Here is a 14,763-nt window from a genome sequence, read left to right on the forward strand (position 1 = left end):
AAGGAAGAGTAGACGATAAGGAATAATATTAGAGAGGCTGAAAATAGGAAATAAAAGACGACTAGAATATAAGTATGAAGATAGAAGCAATAGATTATAAAATAGACATAAATTGAATGAAAAAAAAAGATGTGGACGGAGAGGTAACAAATAATGACTTCTTGTATAGACGAATTAAGAAGGAGAGGAAAGTGATGAAGGTGGAGGGACGAAGAAGAGAAAGGAAGAAAGGAGAAGTGGAAGAAGGGGAAGAGGATACCAAGGAAGAGGATTAACAATTTACTCTCTTGATAGACAAACGGAAAGAAGGAGTTGAGGACGACGATAGAGGGGGACTTGATAGGCTACTGACAATAGGGAAGCTAAATGATGAAATATACAGTAGTTCCTTTTATTTGATGGATATATTTTCATGAATAAAAAAATACTATGAGAGAGCTGTAGTATTCAACAACTCCCTCCAGCGGAATATTCAGTACCTTTTAATTTATCTCTTATTCGTTTTGGAGAGGACTGGATGGCTTACTCGTGTTTAAGTGGTGCGCGATTTACCCCATTCACACAAGCCTCGTTCTTAAGCCCCGCCCCTTTCCTTCATCTCCAGCCAATCCAGACACAAGGAAGCGACGCCACGCCTCCTTCACCTTGGTCCTGGTCTTGGTGATTGGGCGTCTCTGTCGGGTTGACTATGAAATGGCCTACGATTCGGTTCATCCCTTCTTTTCTTAAGCTATTGTGTAAGAACCGAGTCAATTGACACTCCGTATTCAACCACGACGAAAGAAACTCCAAGATCAAGACTCACAAAAGCTCTTGTCCCGTTCAGAGTGTAAAATCCGTGTAAAGCTATAAAAGATCACAAAGAAGCCCATGAAAAACGAACCTTCCACGAGATTCTTGACAAGCAGATGAATACTGAAGCGCCAATATGTTTGAAAATACAGACATGTGATTGGTGAACGCTGGGAAAAGGAGATATCTGATTGGTGGTTGCAGGACTGGCATGCGTAGGTGGGCGGGGCTTAATCTCGGTGCTAGTGTGAACGAGATATTATACTGTATCATATTCGTGTAAAAGCTGATTCAACGTTTTCTCTACAAGGTCAAATCGAACGGCAGGTCAAACTTTACATAGACATAACCTCTCCATAGATGATACTTTCTTAGGACCTTAGATTCATCCCTCAATCGACTATCAACTTCAGAAGGCTTTTACACAAACATAGAGAGCAGTTTCTTTGCTACCACGACGCTGAGCCACTGTGCCACGCTTGGGGGAGTCTGGGAGTGGCTCTATGCATGGCTGAGCTGTTCGGGACACTGTACACGGCTACCAGTTCGAACCCCGCTCACATGAAGTTGAAGGGCGGAAGAGGAGGCGATGCAATGATTATGAGGAAGGGAATGAGGGAAGGATGAGGAGGAAGAGGAGGCGATGCTGGGTTGCTGAGGAAGGGAATGAAGGAAGAGGAGGAGGAGGATTGTGGAGTAATACGGAGCAGAATTGAGTGGGCTTACTTTGCAAACTAAAGTTATCCATATAACAAACTAACTAAACATTACTTATCCTAACCTACCTACCACCCTAAGTTAGCCTAACCTACCAACCTAACCTACTTCACATAACTTATCCTGACCTAACCTAACCTATACTCTACTTAACCAAACCTATATCCAGTTCTCCATCATACACCTAACCTACCTACCTGCCTATCTAACTTACTTTACCTAACTTATCCTGATCTAACCTAACCTACTCTCTACCTAACCTACCCTGACCTAACCTATCGTGACCTAACCTACTCTACATAACCTATCCTGACCTAGCTTATCGAAATCTTAGCCAACCCTGACCTAACCTAACCTCCTCAGTTCTCCTCCATCACACCAACTTTTCATATTTCTTTCACGGTTTACAGAGACAGCGACAGACCGACCATGTATAATCCCTAGGAACAAAAAGTAATGCATATTGTATAGTGTATTACCGTAACAAACTGATACTCAAGAAGGCAAGTAGGTATTATTATTATTATTATTATTACTGTTCTTTATACAACAACAGATACGTATGGTCTATGTTAACAGAAAGAGTATAACGGATAACAGATTCACGAACGAACAATTAAGGAAGACGAGAGAAAGGAGGAGAGAGAGAGGGAGAGAGAGAGAGATTTCTTTATACAGTCATGAGAGAAAGGGCTTACATAGCATATTGGATCTTCATTCCTCTCAATCTTATATGAGAGAGAAAGGGTTTACATAGCATATTGGATCTTCATTCCTCTCAATCTTATACGAGAGAGAAAGGGTTTACATAGCATATTGGATCTTCATTCTTCTCAATCTTATATGAGAGAGAAAGGATTTACATAGCATATTGGATCTTCATTCCTCTCAATCTTATATGAGAGAGAAGGGATTTACATAGCATATTGGATCTTCATTCTTCTCAATCTTATATGAGAGAGAAAGGGTTTAAATAGCATTGGATCTTCATTCCTCTCAATCTTATACGAGAGAGAAAGGGTTTACATAGCATATTGGATCTTCATTCCTCTCAATCTTATATGAGAGAGAAAGGGTTTACATAGCATATTGGATCTTCATTCCTCTCAATCTTATATGAGAGAGAAAGGGTTTAAATAGCATATTGGATCTTCATTCTTCTCAATCTTATATGAGAGAGAAAGGGTTTAAATAGCATTGGATCTTCATTCTTCTCAATCTTATATGAGAGAGAAAGGGTTTACATAGCATATTGGATCTTCATTCTTCTCAATCTTATATGAGAGAGAAAGGGTTTAAATAGCATTGGATCTTCATTCTTTTCAATCTCACCTCAAAACTCTGCACCAGTAACAGACACAAGTAATATTCAACCTTATAATTACACACCGTCATATAAGAGAAAGGGTTAAAATAGTATTGGATCTTCATTCTTCTCAACCTTATATCTCAAAACTCTGCACCAGTAACAGACACAAGTAATAATCAACCTTATAACATGGTAGACTAATTAAGGGCCATATTTTCAACCATTTCGGCGCCCAAGTACACACATATTTAACAAGACTTTCGTATGAGTTGTGGGCATTTCCAGGGGGAGTTTCATGACCCAGGTGGTAGTTTGACTCTTCTTTAGTAACGTGAACCTAAAAAAACACTCATTAGAACCCGACTGATCCCGTTTTTGACCTTTATAAGTAGGTGATGTGAGAGCCGAAAGTGTCTTATAATACCGATCTCAAACCCATATTCTCAGACGGTTTCGGCTCTCGCAACATTTCCAAATCTCACAAAGGAGGTTAGTAGTGTTTTCATGAGTTTTTTTCTTCAGGTTCATGGTACAGAAGTCTTGTCAAACTGTCACTAGGCCCATAAAACTACCCATGGAAATACTGACACCCACTCAATTAACCTCTTCTACGAAAGCCTTATCAAATGTGTGTGTGTGTGTGTGTGTGTGTGTGTGTGTGTGTGTGTCCCAAAATGGCTGAGAATGTGGGCTTAAAATGAAACAGGCTTCGGATAATGCAGGTTTTGTAGGTCAGACGTGTTTCAAGTTTCGTTTATATCCAGTTTCACGGACGTTTCAATAGGTTTCGTTCTCTTCCACAGTTTCACACACATTTCAGACTGTATCGATTTTATCCACATAGTTTCACACACGTTTCAATGGCTTTCGTTCTCACAGTTTCATGTTTCAATAAGTTTCGTTCTCTTTCACACAGTTTCAGACATTTTTCAATCTGTATCGCTTCTTTCACTCAAGTTTCATCCATGTTTCAGACTGTTTCGTTCTCACCCACACAGTTTCACGCGTTTCAGTCTGTATCGTCCTCTTCCACACAGTTTCACACATGTCTCAGTTTGTATCATTCTCTTCCACAATTTCATCGCACGTTTCAATAAGTTTCGATCTCACCCACACAGTTTCACACACGTTTCAATAAGTTTCGATCTCACCCACACAGTTTCACACACGTTTCAATAAGTTTCGATCTCACCCACACAGTTTCACACACGTTTCAATAAGTTTCGATCTCACCCACAGTTTCACGCACGTTTCAATAAGTTTCGATCTCACCCACACAGTTTCACACACGTTTCAATAAGTTTCGTCCTCACCCACACAGTTTCACACGTTTCAATAAGTTTCGATCTCACCCACAGTTTCACACACGTTTCAATAAGTTTCGATCTCACACACAGTTTCACACACGTTTCAATAAGTTTCGATCTCACCCACACAGTTTCACACACGTTTCAATAAGTTTCGTCCTCACCCACACAGTTTCACACACGTTTCAATAAGTTTCGTCCTCACCCACACAGTTTCACACACGTTTCAATAAGTTTCGTCCTCACCCACACAGTTTCACACACGTTTCAATAAGTTTCGATCTCACCCACACAGTTTCACGCACGTTTCAATAAGTTTCGATCTCACCCACACAGTTTCACACACGTTTCAATAAGTTTCGATCTCACCCACACAGTTTCACGCACGTTTCAATAAGTTTCGATCTCACCCACACAGTTTCACGCACGTTTCAATAAGTTTCGATCTCACCCACAGTTTCACACACGTTTCAATAAGTTTCGATCTCACCCACACAGTTTCACGCCCGTTTCAATAAGTTTCGATCTTACCCACAGTTTCACACACGTTTCAATAAGTTTCGATCTCACCCACACAGTTTCACACACGTTTCAATAATTTTCGATCTCACCCCCAGTTTCACACGTTTCAATAAGTTTCGATCTCACCCACAGTTTCACACACGTTTCAATAAGTTTCGATCTCACCCACAGTTTCACGCACGTTTCAATAAGTTTCGATCTCACCCACAGTTTCACACACGTTTCAATAAGTTTCGATCTCACCCACAGTTTCACACACGTTTCAATAAGTTTCGATCTCACCCACACAGTTTCACACACGTTTCAATAAGTTTCGATCTCACCCACACAGTTTCACACGTTTCAATAAGTTTCGATCTCACCCACACAGTTTCACACACGTTTCAATAAGTTTCGATCTCACCCAGTTTCAGTAAGTTTCGTTTTCACTAACAGTTTCACTCTGCATCACTCCCATCCACTCAGTTTCATACATGTTTTAAGAAGTTTCGTTTTCATTCACTAAGTTTCATTGCAAGTTTCAGTAGGTAACTACATATGAAGGGGTAGCAAATTATCTCTGAGGGGGCCTAATATCCAATCATCATCATCATCATTAGCTTCAATTAGTACCCGTTGAAACAGCAGAAACTTCACCAGCGGAAGCGGAGGAGGGGAAGGAGGGGGTAAAGGAAGGGGGGGAAGGGGGGGGGGGAGCGTATGTATGGCTTCACACCTTGACACACTAGCCTCAATATATTACCAAGTTAGGCGCGTATCTCTCACCTCTCGTCCCTATACCAAGCCTTAAAAATAATTCCGAATGACATGTTTTACTATTAGAAACTCAGGTCCATTATTCCTAAACATATCTAGCTCCCATGACGACAATTTTCCAAGCCCATAGAGAGAATTAGCCGGGTTTGCATGGGTGATTTTCCATTTCAGGGTGCAGAGGTCGTGTAAAACTATCACTGGGGTCACGAAACCGTCCATGAGAAGCCCGGGAACTTCTATACAAGAGGCTTTTCAAACAGGCCATATGATGTGTCGAGACGTGTAAGAATTGGGGCTTTAGGCTTTAATTTTTTTTGTTTTGTTTTTGTTTCTGATGTTATGTGACCTGATTTTGGTGTTAATATCTTTCCTTTTCCTTTTCTTGTTCCTCGTCCTTATCAAACCTCTAAATATATAACTCAATGACATGTTATAGCTACAGAAACTCGGCCAATATCTTCTTTTTCACTTAATATTTCCTTTTTTGTATATTTCTGATGTTATGTGACCCTGTTTTCGTGTTAATATACTTCTTTTTCCTTTCCTTGTTCCTCGTCCTTACCTAACCTCTAAATATATAACTCAATGACATGTTATAGCTACAGAAACTCGGCCAATATCTTCTTTTTCACTTAATATTTCCTTTTTTGTGTGTTTCTGATGTTATGTGACCCTGTTTTCGTGTTAATATACTTCTTTTTCCTTTCCTTGTTCCTCGTCCTTACCAAACCTCTAAATATATAACTTAATGACACTTTACAGATACAGAAACTCGCTTAATCGTTCCTGTTCTTTCTGTTTCTGATGTAACGTGACTGTTTTCGTGTTAATATACTTTTTTCCTTTCCTTGTTCCTCGTCCTTACCAAACCTCTAAATATATAACTCAATGACATGTTACAGCTACAGAAACTCAGTCATCTTCTTTCCCATGTTTCTGATAGTTAAATGACCCTGTTTTCATGTTAATATCTTTCCTTTTTTTATTTCTTGTTCCACGTTCTTACCAAACCTCTATAATAACACCCAATGGCACGTTAGGCTATTGAAACTAACTACCTCTCCTTTTTCTGTGTTTCTGATAGGTGACACTGTTTTCATGTATATATCTCTCAATTTTTTCTCTTCTTGGTCCTCTCCCTTATCAAACCTCTATAATAACACCCAATGGCACGTTAGGCTATTGAAACTAACTCTACCTCTCCTTTTTCTGTGTTTCTGATAGGTGACACTGTTTTCATGTATATATCTCTCAATTTTTTCTCTTCTTGGTCCTCTCCCTTATCAAACCTCTATAATAACACCCAATCGATACATTATAGGTACAGAAACTCTCAATTTTTCCCTTTTCTCGTGTTTCTGATAGTTACGTGACCGTTTTCATGTTAATATCTCTCCTTTTCATATCTTCCCGTTTCTCGTCCTTATCAAACCTCAATAACACAATACGTCAAAGCAAATATAACAGCTGGCCTTATCTCGTTTCCATGTGTCTGTTATCTGCCTCCTCTCTCTCTCTCTCTCACATTGCTGTCTTTATTGATCAACTTTTTCCTTATTCTTCAAAACATAAAATGGGTAATCTGTGTTTGTTTCAGTTCGTCCATTCAGTAACTACAAATGTCTCCTTGTGTTCATGGCGTGCCAAATGCTAAATAAGACTGTCTATATTTGCATGTTTTCACTTTTCTTTCTCCTTGGGTCCACTTCCTTCAGCTGTCAACCCTTATCGGCCACTTGCATTCATCTATTTGACTGGTTGAACTGGTTAGTCTTTTTGGTCTTGCTCAATATTCATGTTCTATTTTTTCTCTATTCAGTATTTTCTTATCTATGTCTCTGTCTTCCATCTGCAGCGGTCATTCCTTATCAATTGCCTGCATCATTTTAATCAGTGGTATAGTCATGTACTGGTTCACCCTTTTCGTTTTAATCATCTTTAGTATTCTCGTTTTTCTTTCTACATTCACGTCTTTTAATATTTTCATCTGCATCTTCATTCTGCACCTGTCATTCACTATCCATCACCTGCATTCGTTAAATCACAGGTAGAGACTCGTACTAGTTCATCTTTTTCGTTTTCATTTCCTTTAGTATTCATGTTCTCTTCTTCCTATATCCGCGTGTCTTTTAATATCTTCGTCTGCTTCTTCACACTGCACCTGTCATTCATTATAATCATCCATCACCTGCATTCGTCTATTTCACAGGTAGAGACTTGTACTAGTTCATCTTTTTCGTTTTCATTTTCAGTTTTTATGTTCTCTCCTTTCTACGTCCGTGTGTCTCTTTATCTTCGTCTGCGTCTTAACACTGCACCTGTCATTCACTTTCCATCACCTGCATTCGTCTATTTCACAGGTAGAGACTCGTATTAGTTCATCTTTCTCGTTTTCACCTCCTTCAGTTTTTATGTTCTCTCCTCCTTTCTATATCTGCGTGTCTCTTTATCTTCGTCTGCGTCTTCACTCTGCACCTGTCATTCACTTTCCATCACCTGCATTCGTTAAATTCACAGGTAGAGACATTCTGGTTGATCCTTTTCGTTTTAATCATCTTCAGTTTTTATGTTCTCTTCTTTCTACATCCGTGTGTCTCTTTATCTTCGTCGGCATCTTCAGTTTCCACCTGTCATTCACTACCCATCACCTGCATTCGTCTATTTCACAGGTAGACAATATTGGTTCACCTCTCACCAAGTTCGGCATCTGGGTTCTCCTCCAAGCATCTCTCCTCTTTCACCTACATCCGTGTCTTCGCTGCAGCTGTCAACCCTTATCAGTCACATGCGCGCGTCCAATCAGCAGGTAAAAACACGTACTTGTTCACCTGTGTCCAGACGGTCTAATTAACAGGTGGGCACGGCGTCACTTTACGGGGTGGGGGGGTTCGGTCATTGTTCTTGGTCTTACTTAATATTCATGTTCTATTCTTTCTCTATTCAGTATTTTCTTATCTATGTCTCTGTCTTCCATCTGCAGCGGTCATTCCTTATCAGTTCCCTGCATCATTTTAATCAGTGGTATAGTCATGTACTGGTTCACCCTTTTCGTTTTAATCATCTTTAGTATTCTCGTTCTTCTTTTAATATTTTCATCTGCTTGTGGTAAACGGTCCAATAGGCTGCTTCAAGAGGTAACCGATGTCTGCTGCGTTCTGTGCCGCCCCGGGAGGCTTGGAGGAAGTAAAAAGATCAATACTCCGAATGTTTGAGTCTGCCAACCTGTGATCCAAAGTCCCCCATTGAGAGAACTTCCTTCGGTTGAGAAGTCCTGGTCTAAGCAATCTGTATTTAAGCTTTCTTTATGCAATCGGATCTTCCTCCCTCCCCTTCCCCCGTCGCCAAGCATCTTCTTTTTTTACAGAGAGGGAAGCAGTTCAAGGGCAAACAATCAAAATCAGAGACAGAAAAGCCGGCTAGACGCTGCCCCAACCTAGGTAAAATAGAACGAGGGGCCAGATGTCAAATTCAGGCGGAGAGGTGTCCTGATACTCTCGTCCGATATACAAAGCGTTCCGTCCCGTGCCTTCCCTCCCCCACTTCAGGTTGGGTTCATCTGGGTGCTAGGTTGCTTGGTTGGGTTCATCTGGGTGCTAGGTTGCTTGGTTGGGTTCATCTGGGTGCTAGGTGGCTTGGTTGGGTTCATCTGGGTGCTAGGTTGCTTGGTTGGGTTCATCTGGGGGCTAGGTTGCTTGGTTGGGTTCATCTGGGGGCTAGGTGGCTTGGTTGGGTTCATCTGGGTGCTAGGTTGCTTGGTTGGGTTCATCTGGGTGCTAGTTTGCTTGGTTGGGTTCATCTGGGGGCTAGGTTGCTGGGTTGGGTTCATCTGGGTGCTAGGTTGCTGGGTTGGGTTCATCTGGGTGCTAGGTGGCTTGGTTGGGTTCATCTGGGTGCTAGGTTGCTGGGTTGGGTTCATCTGGGGGCTAGGTTGCTTGGTTGGGTTCATCTGGGGGCTAGGTTGCCTGGTTGGGTTCATCTGGGTGCTAGGTGGCTTGGTTGGGTTCATCTGGGTGCTAGGTTGCTGGGTTGGGTTCATCTGGGCGCTAGGTTGCTTGGTTGGGTTCATCTGGGTGCTAGGTTGCTTGGTTGGGTTCATCTGGGTGCTAGGTTGCTTGGTTGGGTTCATCTGGGGACTAGGTTGCTGGGTTGGGTTCATCTGGGTGCTAGGTTGCTTGGTTGGGTTCATCTGGGGACTAGGTTGCTGGGTTGGGTTCATCTGGGTGCTAGGTTGCTTGGTTGGGTTCATCTGGGGGCTAGGTTGCTTGGTTGGGTTGATCTGGGGGCTAGGTTGCTGGGTTGGGTTCATCTGGGTGCTAGGTTGCTTGGTTGGGTTCATCTGGGGGCTAGGTTGCTTGGTTGGGTTCATCTGGGTGCTAGGTTGCTTGGTTGGGTTCATCTGGGGGCTAGGTTGCTTGGTTGGGTTCATCTGGGTGCTAGGTTGCTTGGTTGGGTTCATTAAGGTTTTTGCCCTGCCGCCCCACTATCGCTGCAGAAGACTGGCGTGTTATCTGATGTGTTGATAAGACGTGAAGAGTATGTTCATGATGTCACGTTCGATGAAAACTTATCCCATCTCAGTAACTCGTATAGTTCTTTGTCTAGTTTCGTGCGTAGGTGTATAGGACAGTTTTTTTTCTCGTTTAATACATGGTTTCGTCTGCTTAGTTTTGCATCTTAAAGTCCCATTCGTTGAACTAGTATCACATTTTCTTTGTTCTTCCTTGTTTAGCTTCGTGTGGGTCCTTGTATAATTTAGGGTTTGGTCTAATTGGATTCTCATTTCAAAGTGGCATTCGTTGACACAATATCACATTTTGCTTATTCTTCCTTGTTTAGCTTCGTATACTGCATAGGCCATTGTTTTGTTTGTTTTGTTTTTGTTTTGTCTCGTTTATATTCTCATTTCAAAGTCGTATTCGTTGACACAATATCACATTTTACTTTGTCTTTCTTATTTAGCTTCGGGAGGGTTCATAAGCCATTGTTTTCTTAGATTGTTTTGTTTTTGTTTTGTCTGGTTTGGATTCGCATTTCAAAGTCACATTCGTTGACACAATATCACATCTTGCTTATTCTTCCTTGTTTAGCTTCGTATTACTGCACAGGCCATTGTTTTGTTTGTTTTGTTTTTGTTTTGTCTCGTTTATATTCTCATTTCAAAGTCGCATTCGTTGACACAATATCACATCTTGCTCATTCTTCCTTGTTTATGTTCGTGTTACTGCATAGGCCATTGTTTTGTTTGTTTGTTTTGTTTTGTTTGTTTGTTTTGTTTTTGTTTTGTCTGGTTTGAATTCGCATTTCAGAGTCGCATTCGTTGACACAATATCACATTTTGCTCATTCTTCCTTGTTTATGTTCGTGTTACTGCATAGGCCATTGTTTTGTTTGTTTGTTTTGTTTTTGTTTTGTCTCGTTTATATTCTCATTTCAAAGTCGCATTCGTTGACACAATATCACATCTTGCTTATTCTTCCTTGTTTAGCTTCGTATACTGCATAGGCCATTGTTTTGTTTGTTTTGTTTTTGTTTTGTCTGGTTAGGTTCGCATTTCAAAGTCGCATTCGTTGACACAATATCACATCTTGCTTATTCTTCCTTGTTTATGTTCGTGTTACTGCATAGGCCATTGTTTTGTTTGTTTGTTTTGTTTGTTTGTTTTGTTTTGTCTGGTTTGAATTCGCATTTCAGAGTCGCATTCGTTGACACAATATCACATCTTGCTTATTCTTCCTTGTTCAACTTCGTATTACTACTGCATAGGCCATTCTTTTATTTGTTTAGTTTTGTTTTTGTTTTGTCGGGTTTGAATTCGCATTTCAAAGTTGCATTCGTTGACACAATATCACATCTTGTATATTCTTCCTTGTCTAGCCTCATATTACTGCATAGGCCAGATATTTTTGCTTGGTTAGGTTTGGTTTACATCTTGAAGTCGCATTCGTTTAAAAATCACATGAGCCTAGGGAGCCGATTGGTTGGATGAAGGGAGGGCGGAGTTAAGAGGGAGTGGGCGGGGCGTGGGCGGGGCTTCTGGGTTAGTTTAGTGTGTACGATGATTTTTTTTATAGCGCACATTTTTCATTACGGATATTTTCACTGTGTTATTGCAGTTTCTCTAATATCACATCACATCTTGCATCTTCAACCTTGCTAAGCTCTTTTCGGTGCATAGATCAGTTTGTGTAGAGTTTGTGATTTCGTTTCATTGTCTTTGCATCTTCGTCTCATTCATTCAAAACTAATGGGAAAAAATATACAAAAGATGATATCCATTCTAATAGATACGGAGATGAGCACAGGGGTCACGCGCAGTTATAGTTTTATCCTTCCAGCATAAAAAAAAATAGCCTCGTCTATCTATCTTTGTGTTTTCTTCTGCTTCTCCTTCGCCTTCATTTCCTTCACTTCAAGCTATCATTTTTAGGCTTTCTCCTTCTTCTCCTTCTTTTCTTCACTTCAAGCTATGCATTTTTAGGCTTCTTCTTATTATTATTTTCTTCACTTCAAGCTATCTGTATCTAGGCTTTCTTCTTTTTCTTCGCCTTCCTTTCCTTCACTTCATGCTGTCTGTTTCTAGGCTTTGTTTTCCTCCTTCGTCTTCACTTTCTTCATCTCAAACTATCTGTTATTTGGCTATTTTTTCCTCCTTCGTCATTTCCTTCACTTCAAGCTATCCACTTTTAGGCTTTCTTTTTCTTCTCCTTCATCTTATATTCTTCACTTCAAGCTATCTATATTGAGGCTTTCTTCTCCTTCATCTTCCCTTCCCTCACATCTCTTTCACTTTCATTTTCTTTATCTAAATCTCTCAGGTGTTTGAAGATTACTGGATAGGTGATTTATAAGGTCCGTATCCTTCCTCTGAACCTGATTCCTCGCTTACTTATAATAACAGACAATTCAAGGGTGAAAAAACGATATAGAAAAGCCTACTATGTCGCTGCTCCCTCAAAACATACAACGGATAACAGCTAAACAGAAATATACAATGATCAAATCCACTCTTATGATCGCCCTTCCTTGTAACTATTAAGAAATTCACCGTACACAATAACCTGACGCATAAGCCCCGCCCTCTTTCGTAGCCTAGGAAGCCGATTGGTTGGATGAAGGGAGGGGGCGGGGCGAGGGCGGGGCTTCTGGGTTGGTTTAGTGCGTACGATGATCGCCCTTCCTTGTAACTATTCAAAGTCACCGTACACTATAACCTGACGCATAAGACCCGCCCTCTTTCGTAGCCTAGGGAGCTGATTGGTTGGATGAAGGGAGGGCGGAGTTACGAGGGAGGGGGCGGGGCGAGGGCGGGGCTTCTGGGTTAGTTTAGTGTGTACGATGATTTTTTTTTTATAGCGCACATTCTTCATTCACAGAGAGACTTGGTTGAATAAGTGATGGTTGGTGATGGTTTTAAATGAGTGTTATAATAAATATCTCCTCGTAAGCTTTAAACTACCAATAAGAGGCAGAAAAAGGGGTATTATAATCTTTTGGTGGCGTCAAATTAAGGTAAAAAAGTAAAATAATAAGAATAATGATAAAAAATACTAGAGATATAAAGAAATAAAGTGAGTTAAGTTTTTTTTTCCTGTCTCTATCGTCTTGTTTGCATTTTTTTTAATGCTTCGTAAAGTCAATGTATTGCTCTCTCTCTCTCTCTCTCTCTCTCTCTCTCTCTCTCTCTCTCTCTCTCTCTCTCTCTCTCTCCCTCTCTCTAACAGTATGTACACAGCTTCCTAGAATAACCTCAAAACCTCGGAGAAATGCTTTACAAAATAGTCTTTCCTATAAGGCAGACACGAAGACAGGTCAGACGCGACTCCTTCTGCTCCCGAGAAAGCGCCGTTGAAAAGACGAGAAAGAGCGACAGGGGACGGACCAACTCAGAACCCAAGTAACCTATAGCCTTCAAGAGCATTCAGGAGCCTTCAAGAGAGTTCCAGGAGCCTTCAAGAGAGTTCCAGGAGCCTTCAAGAGTTCCAGGAGCCTTCAAGAGCATTCAGGAGCCTTCAAGAGAGTTCCAGGAGCCTTCAAGAGTTCCAGGAGCCTTCAAGAGCATTCAGGAGCCTTCAAGAGAGTTCCAGGAGCCTTCAAGAGAGTTCCAGGAGCCTTCAAGAGAGTTCCAGGAGCCATCAAGAGAGTTCCCGGAGCCTTCAAGAGTTCAGGAGCCTTCAAGAGAGTTCCTGGAGCCTTCAAGAGTTCCAGGAGCCTTCAAGAGAGTTCCAGGAGCCTTCAAGAGAGTTCCAGGAGCCTTCAAGAGCATTCAGGAGCCTTCAAGAGAGTTCCAGGAGCCTTCAAGAGAGTTCCAGGAGCCTTCAAGAGAGTTCCAGGAGCCTTCAAGAGAGTTCCAGGAGCCTTCAAGAGTTCCAGGAGCCTTCAAGAGTTCCAGGAGCCTTCAAGAGAGTTCCAGGAGCCTTCAAGAGAGTTCCAGGAGCCTTCAAGAGTTCCAGGAGCCTTCAAGAGAGTTCCAGGAGCCTTCAAGAGAGTTCCAGGAGCCTTCAAGAGAGGTCCAGGAGCCTTAACGAGCATACAGGAGCCTTAAAGAGATGTCCATGAGCATTCAAGAGAGTTCCATGAGCCTTCAAGAGTTCCAGGAGCCTTCAAGAGAGTTCCAGGAGCCTTCAAGAGAGTTCCAGGAGCCTTCAAGAGAGTTCCAGGAGCCTTCAAGAGAGTTCCAGGAGCCTTCAAGAGAGTTCCAGGAGCCTTCAAGAGAGTTCCAGGAGCCTTCAAGAGCATTCAGGAGCCTTCAAGAGAGTTCCAGGAGCCTTCAAGAGTTCCAGGAGCCTTCAAGAGCATTCAGGAGCCTTCAAGAGAGTTCCAGGAGCCTTCAAGAGAGTTCCAGGAGCCTTCAAGAGTTCCAGGAGCCTTCAAGAGCATTCAGGAGCCTTCAAGAGAGTTCCAGGAGCCTTCAAGAGAGTTCCAGGAGCCTTCAAGAGAGTTCCAGGAGCCTTCAAGAGAGTTCCAGGAGCCTTCAAGAGCATTCAGGAGCCTTCAAGAGAGTTCCAGGAGCCTTCAAGAGTTCCAGGAGCCTTCAAGTGCATTCAGGAGCCTTCAAGAGAGTTCCAGGAGCCTTCAAGAGTTCCAGGAGCCTTCAAGAGAGTTCCAGGAGCCTTCAAGAGAGTTCCAGGAGCATTCAGAGCATTCAGGAGCCTTCAAGAGAGTTCCAGGAGCCTTCAAGAGAGTTCCAGGAGCCTTCAAGAGAGTTCCAGGAGCCTTCAAGAGAGTTCCAGGAGCCTTCAAGAGTTCCAGGAGCCTTCAAGAGAGTTCCAGGAGCCTTCAAGAGAGTTCCAGGAGCCTTCAAGAGCATTCAAGAGCCTTCAAGAGAGTTCCAGGAGCCTTCAAGAGCATTCAGGAGCCTTC

General features: G+C 41.9%; 1 protein-coding gene and 2 long non-coding RNA genes across 3 annotated transcripts; 1 reads left to right on the forward strand and 2 right to left on the reverse strand.

Annotated features, from left to right (window-relative positions):
* Window positions 1-2,011: 2,011 nt before the first annotated feature.
* On the reverse strand, window positions 2,012-4,735 carry LOC127002973 (uncharacterized). The gene is made up of 2 exons (XR_007756789.1): window positions 2,951-4,735; window positions 2,012-2,728 (listed from the first exon to the last, which is right to left on the reverse strand). It is a non-coding gene; the product is annotated as an uncharacterized LOC127002973 (long non-coding RNA).
* Window positions 4,736-5,911: 1,176 nt separating this feature from the next.
* On the reverse strand, window positions 5,912-7,872 carry LOC127002972 (uncharacterized). Its single transcript, XR_007756788.1, has 2 exons — window positions 6,553-7,872; window positions 5,912-6,414 (listed from the first exon to the last, which is right to left on the reverse strand). It is a non-coding gene; the product is annotated as an uncharacterized LOC127002972 (long non-coding RNA).
* A 672-nt stretch (window positions 7,873-8,544) lies between these two features.
* Window positions 8,545-13,123, forward strand: LOC127003148 (uncharacterized). The gene is made up of 3 exons (XM_050869544.1): window positions 8,545-8,586; window positions 8,850-9,450; window positions 9,601-13,123. Exons 1-3 carry the CDS (start codon window positions 8,545-8,547, stop codon window positions 9,921-9,923), a joined length of 966 nt encoding a protein of 321 aa, XP_050725501.1. The 3' UTR covers window positions 9,924-13,123.
* The last annotated feature ends 1,640 nt before the right edge of the window (window positions 13,124-14,763 follow it).

The sequence above is a fragment of the Eriocheir sinensis genome, chromosome 24 (assembly GCF_024679095.1).
Source record: "Eriocheir sinensis breed Jianghai 21 chromosome 24, ASM2467909v1, whole genome shotgun sequence".
Classification (NCBI taxonomy): domain Eukaryota; kingdom Metazoa; phylum Arthropoda; class Malacostraca; order Decapoda; family Varunidae; genus Eriocheir; species Eriocheir sinensis.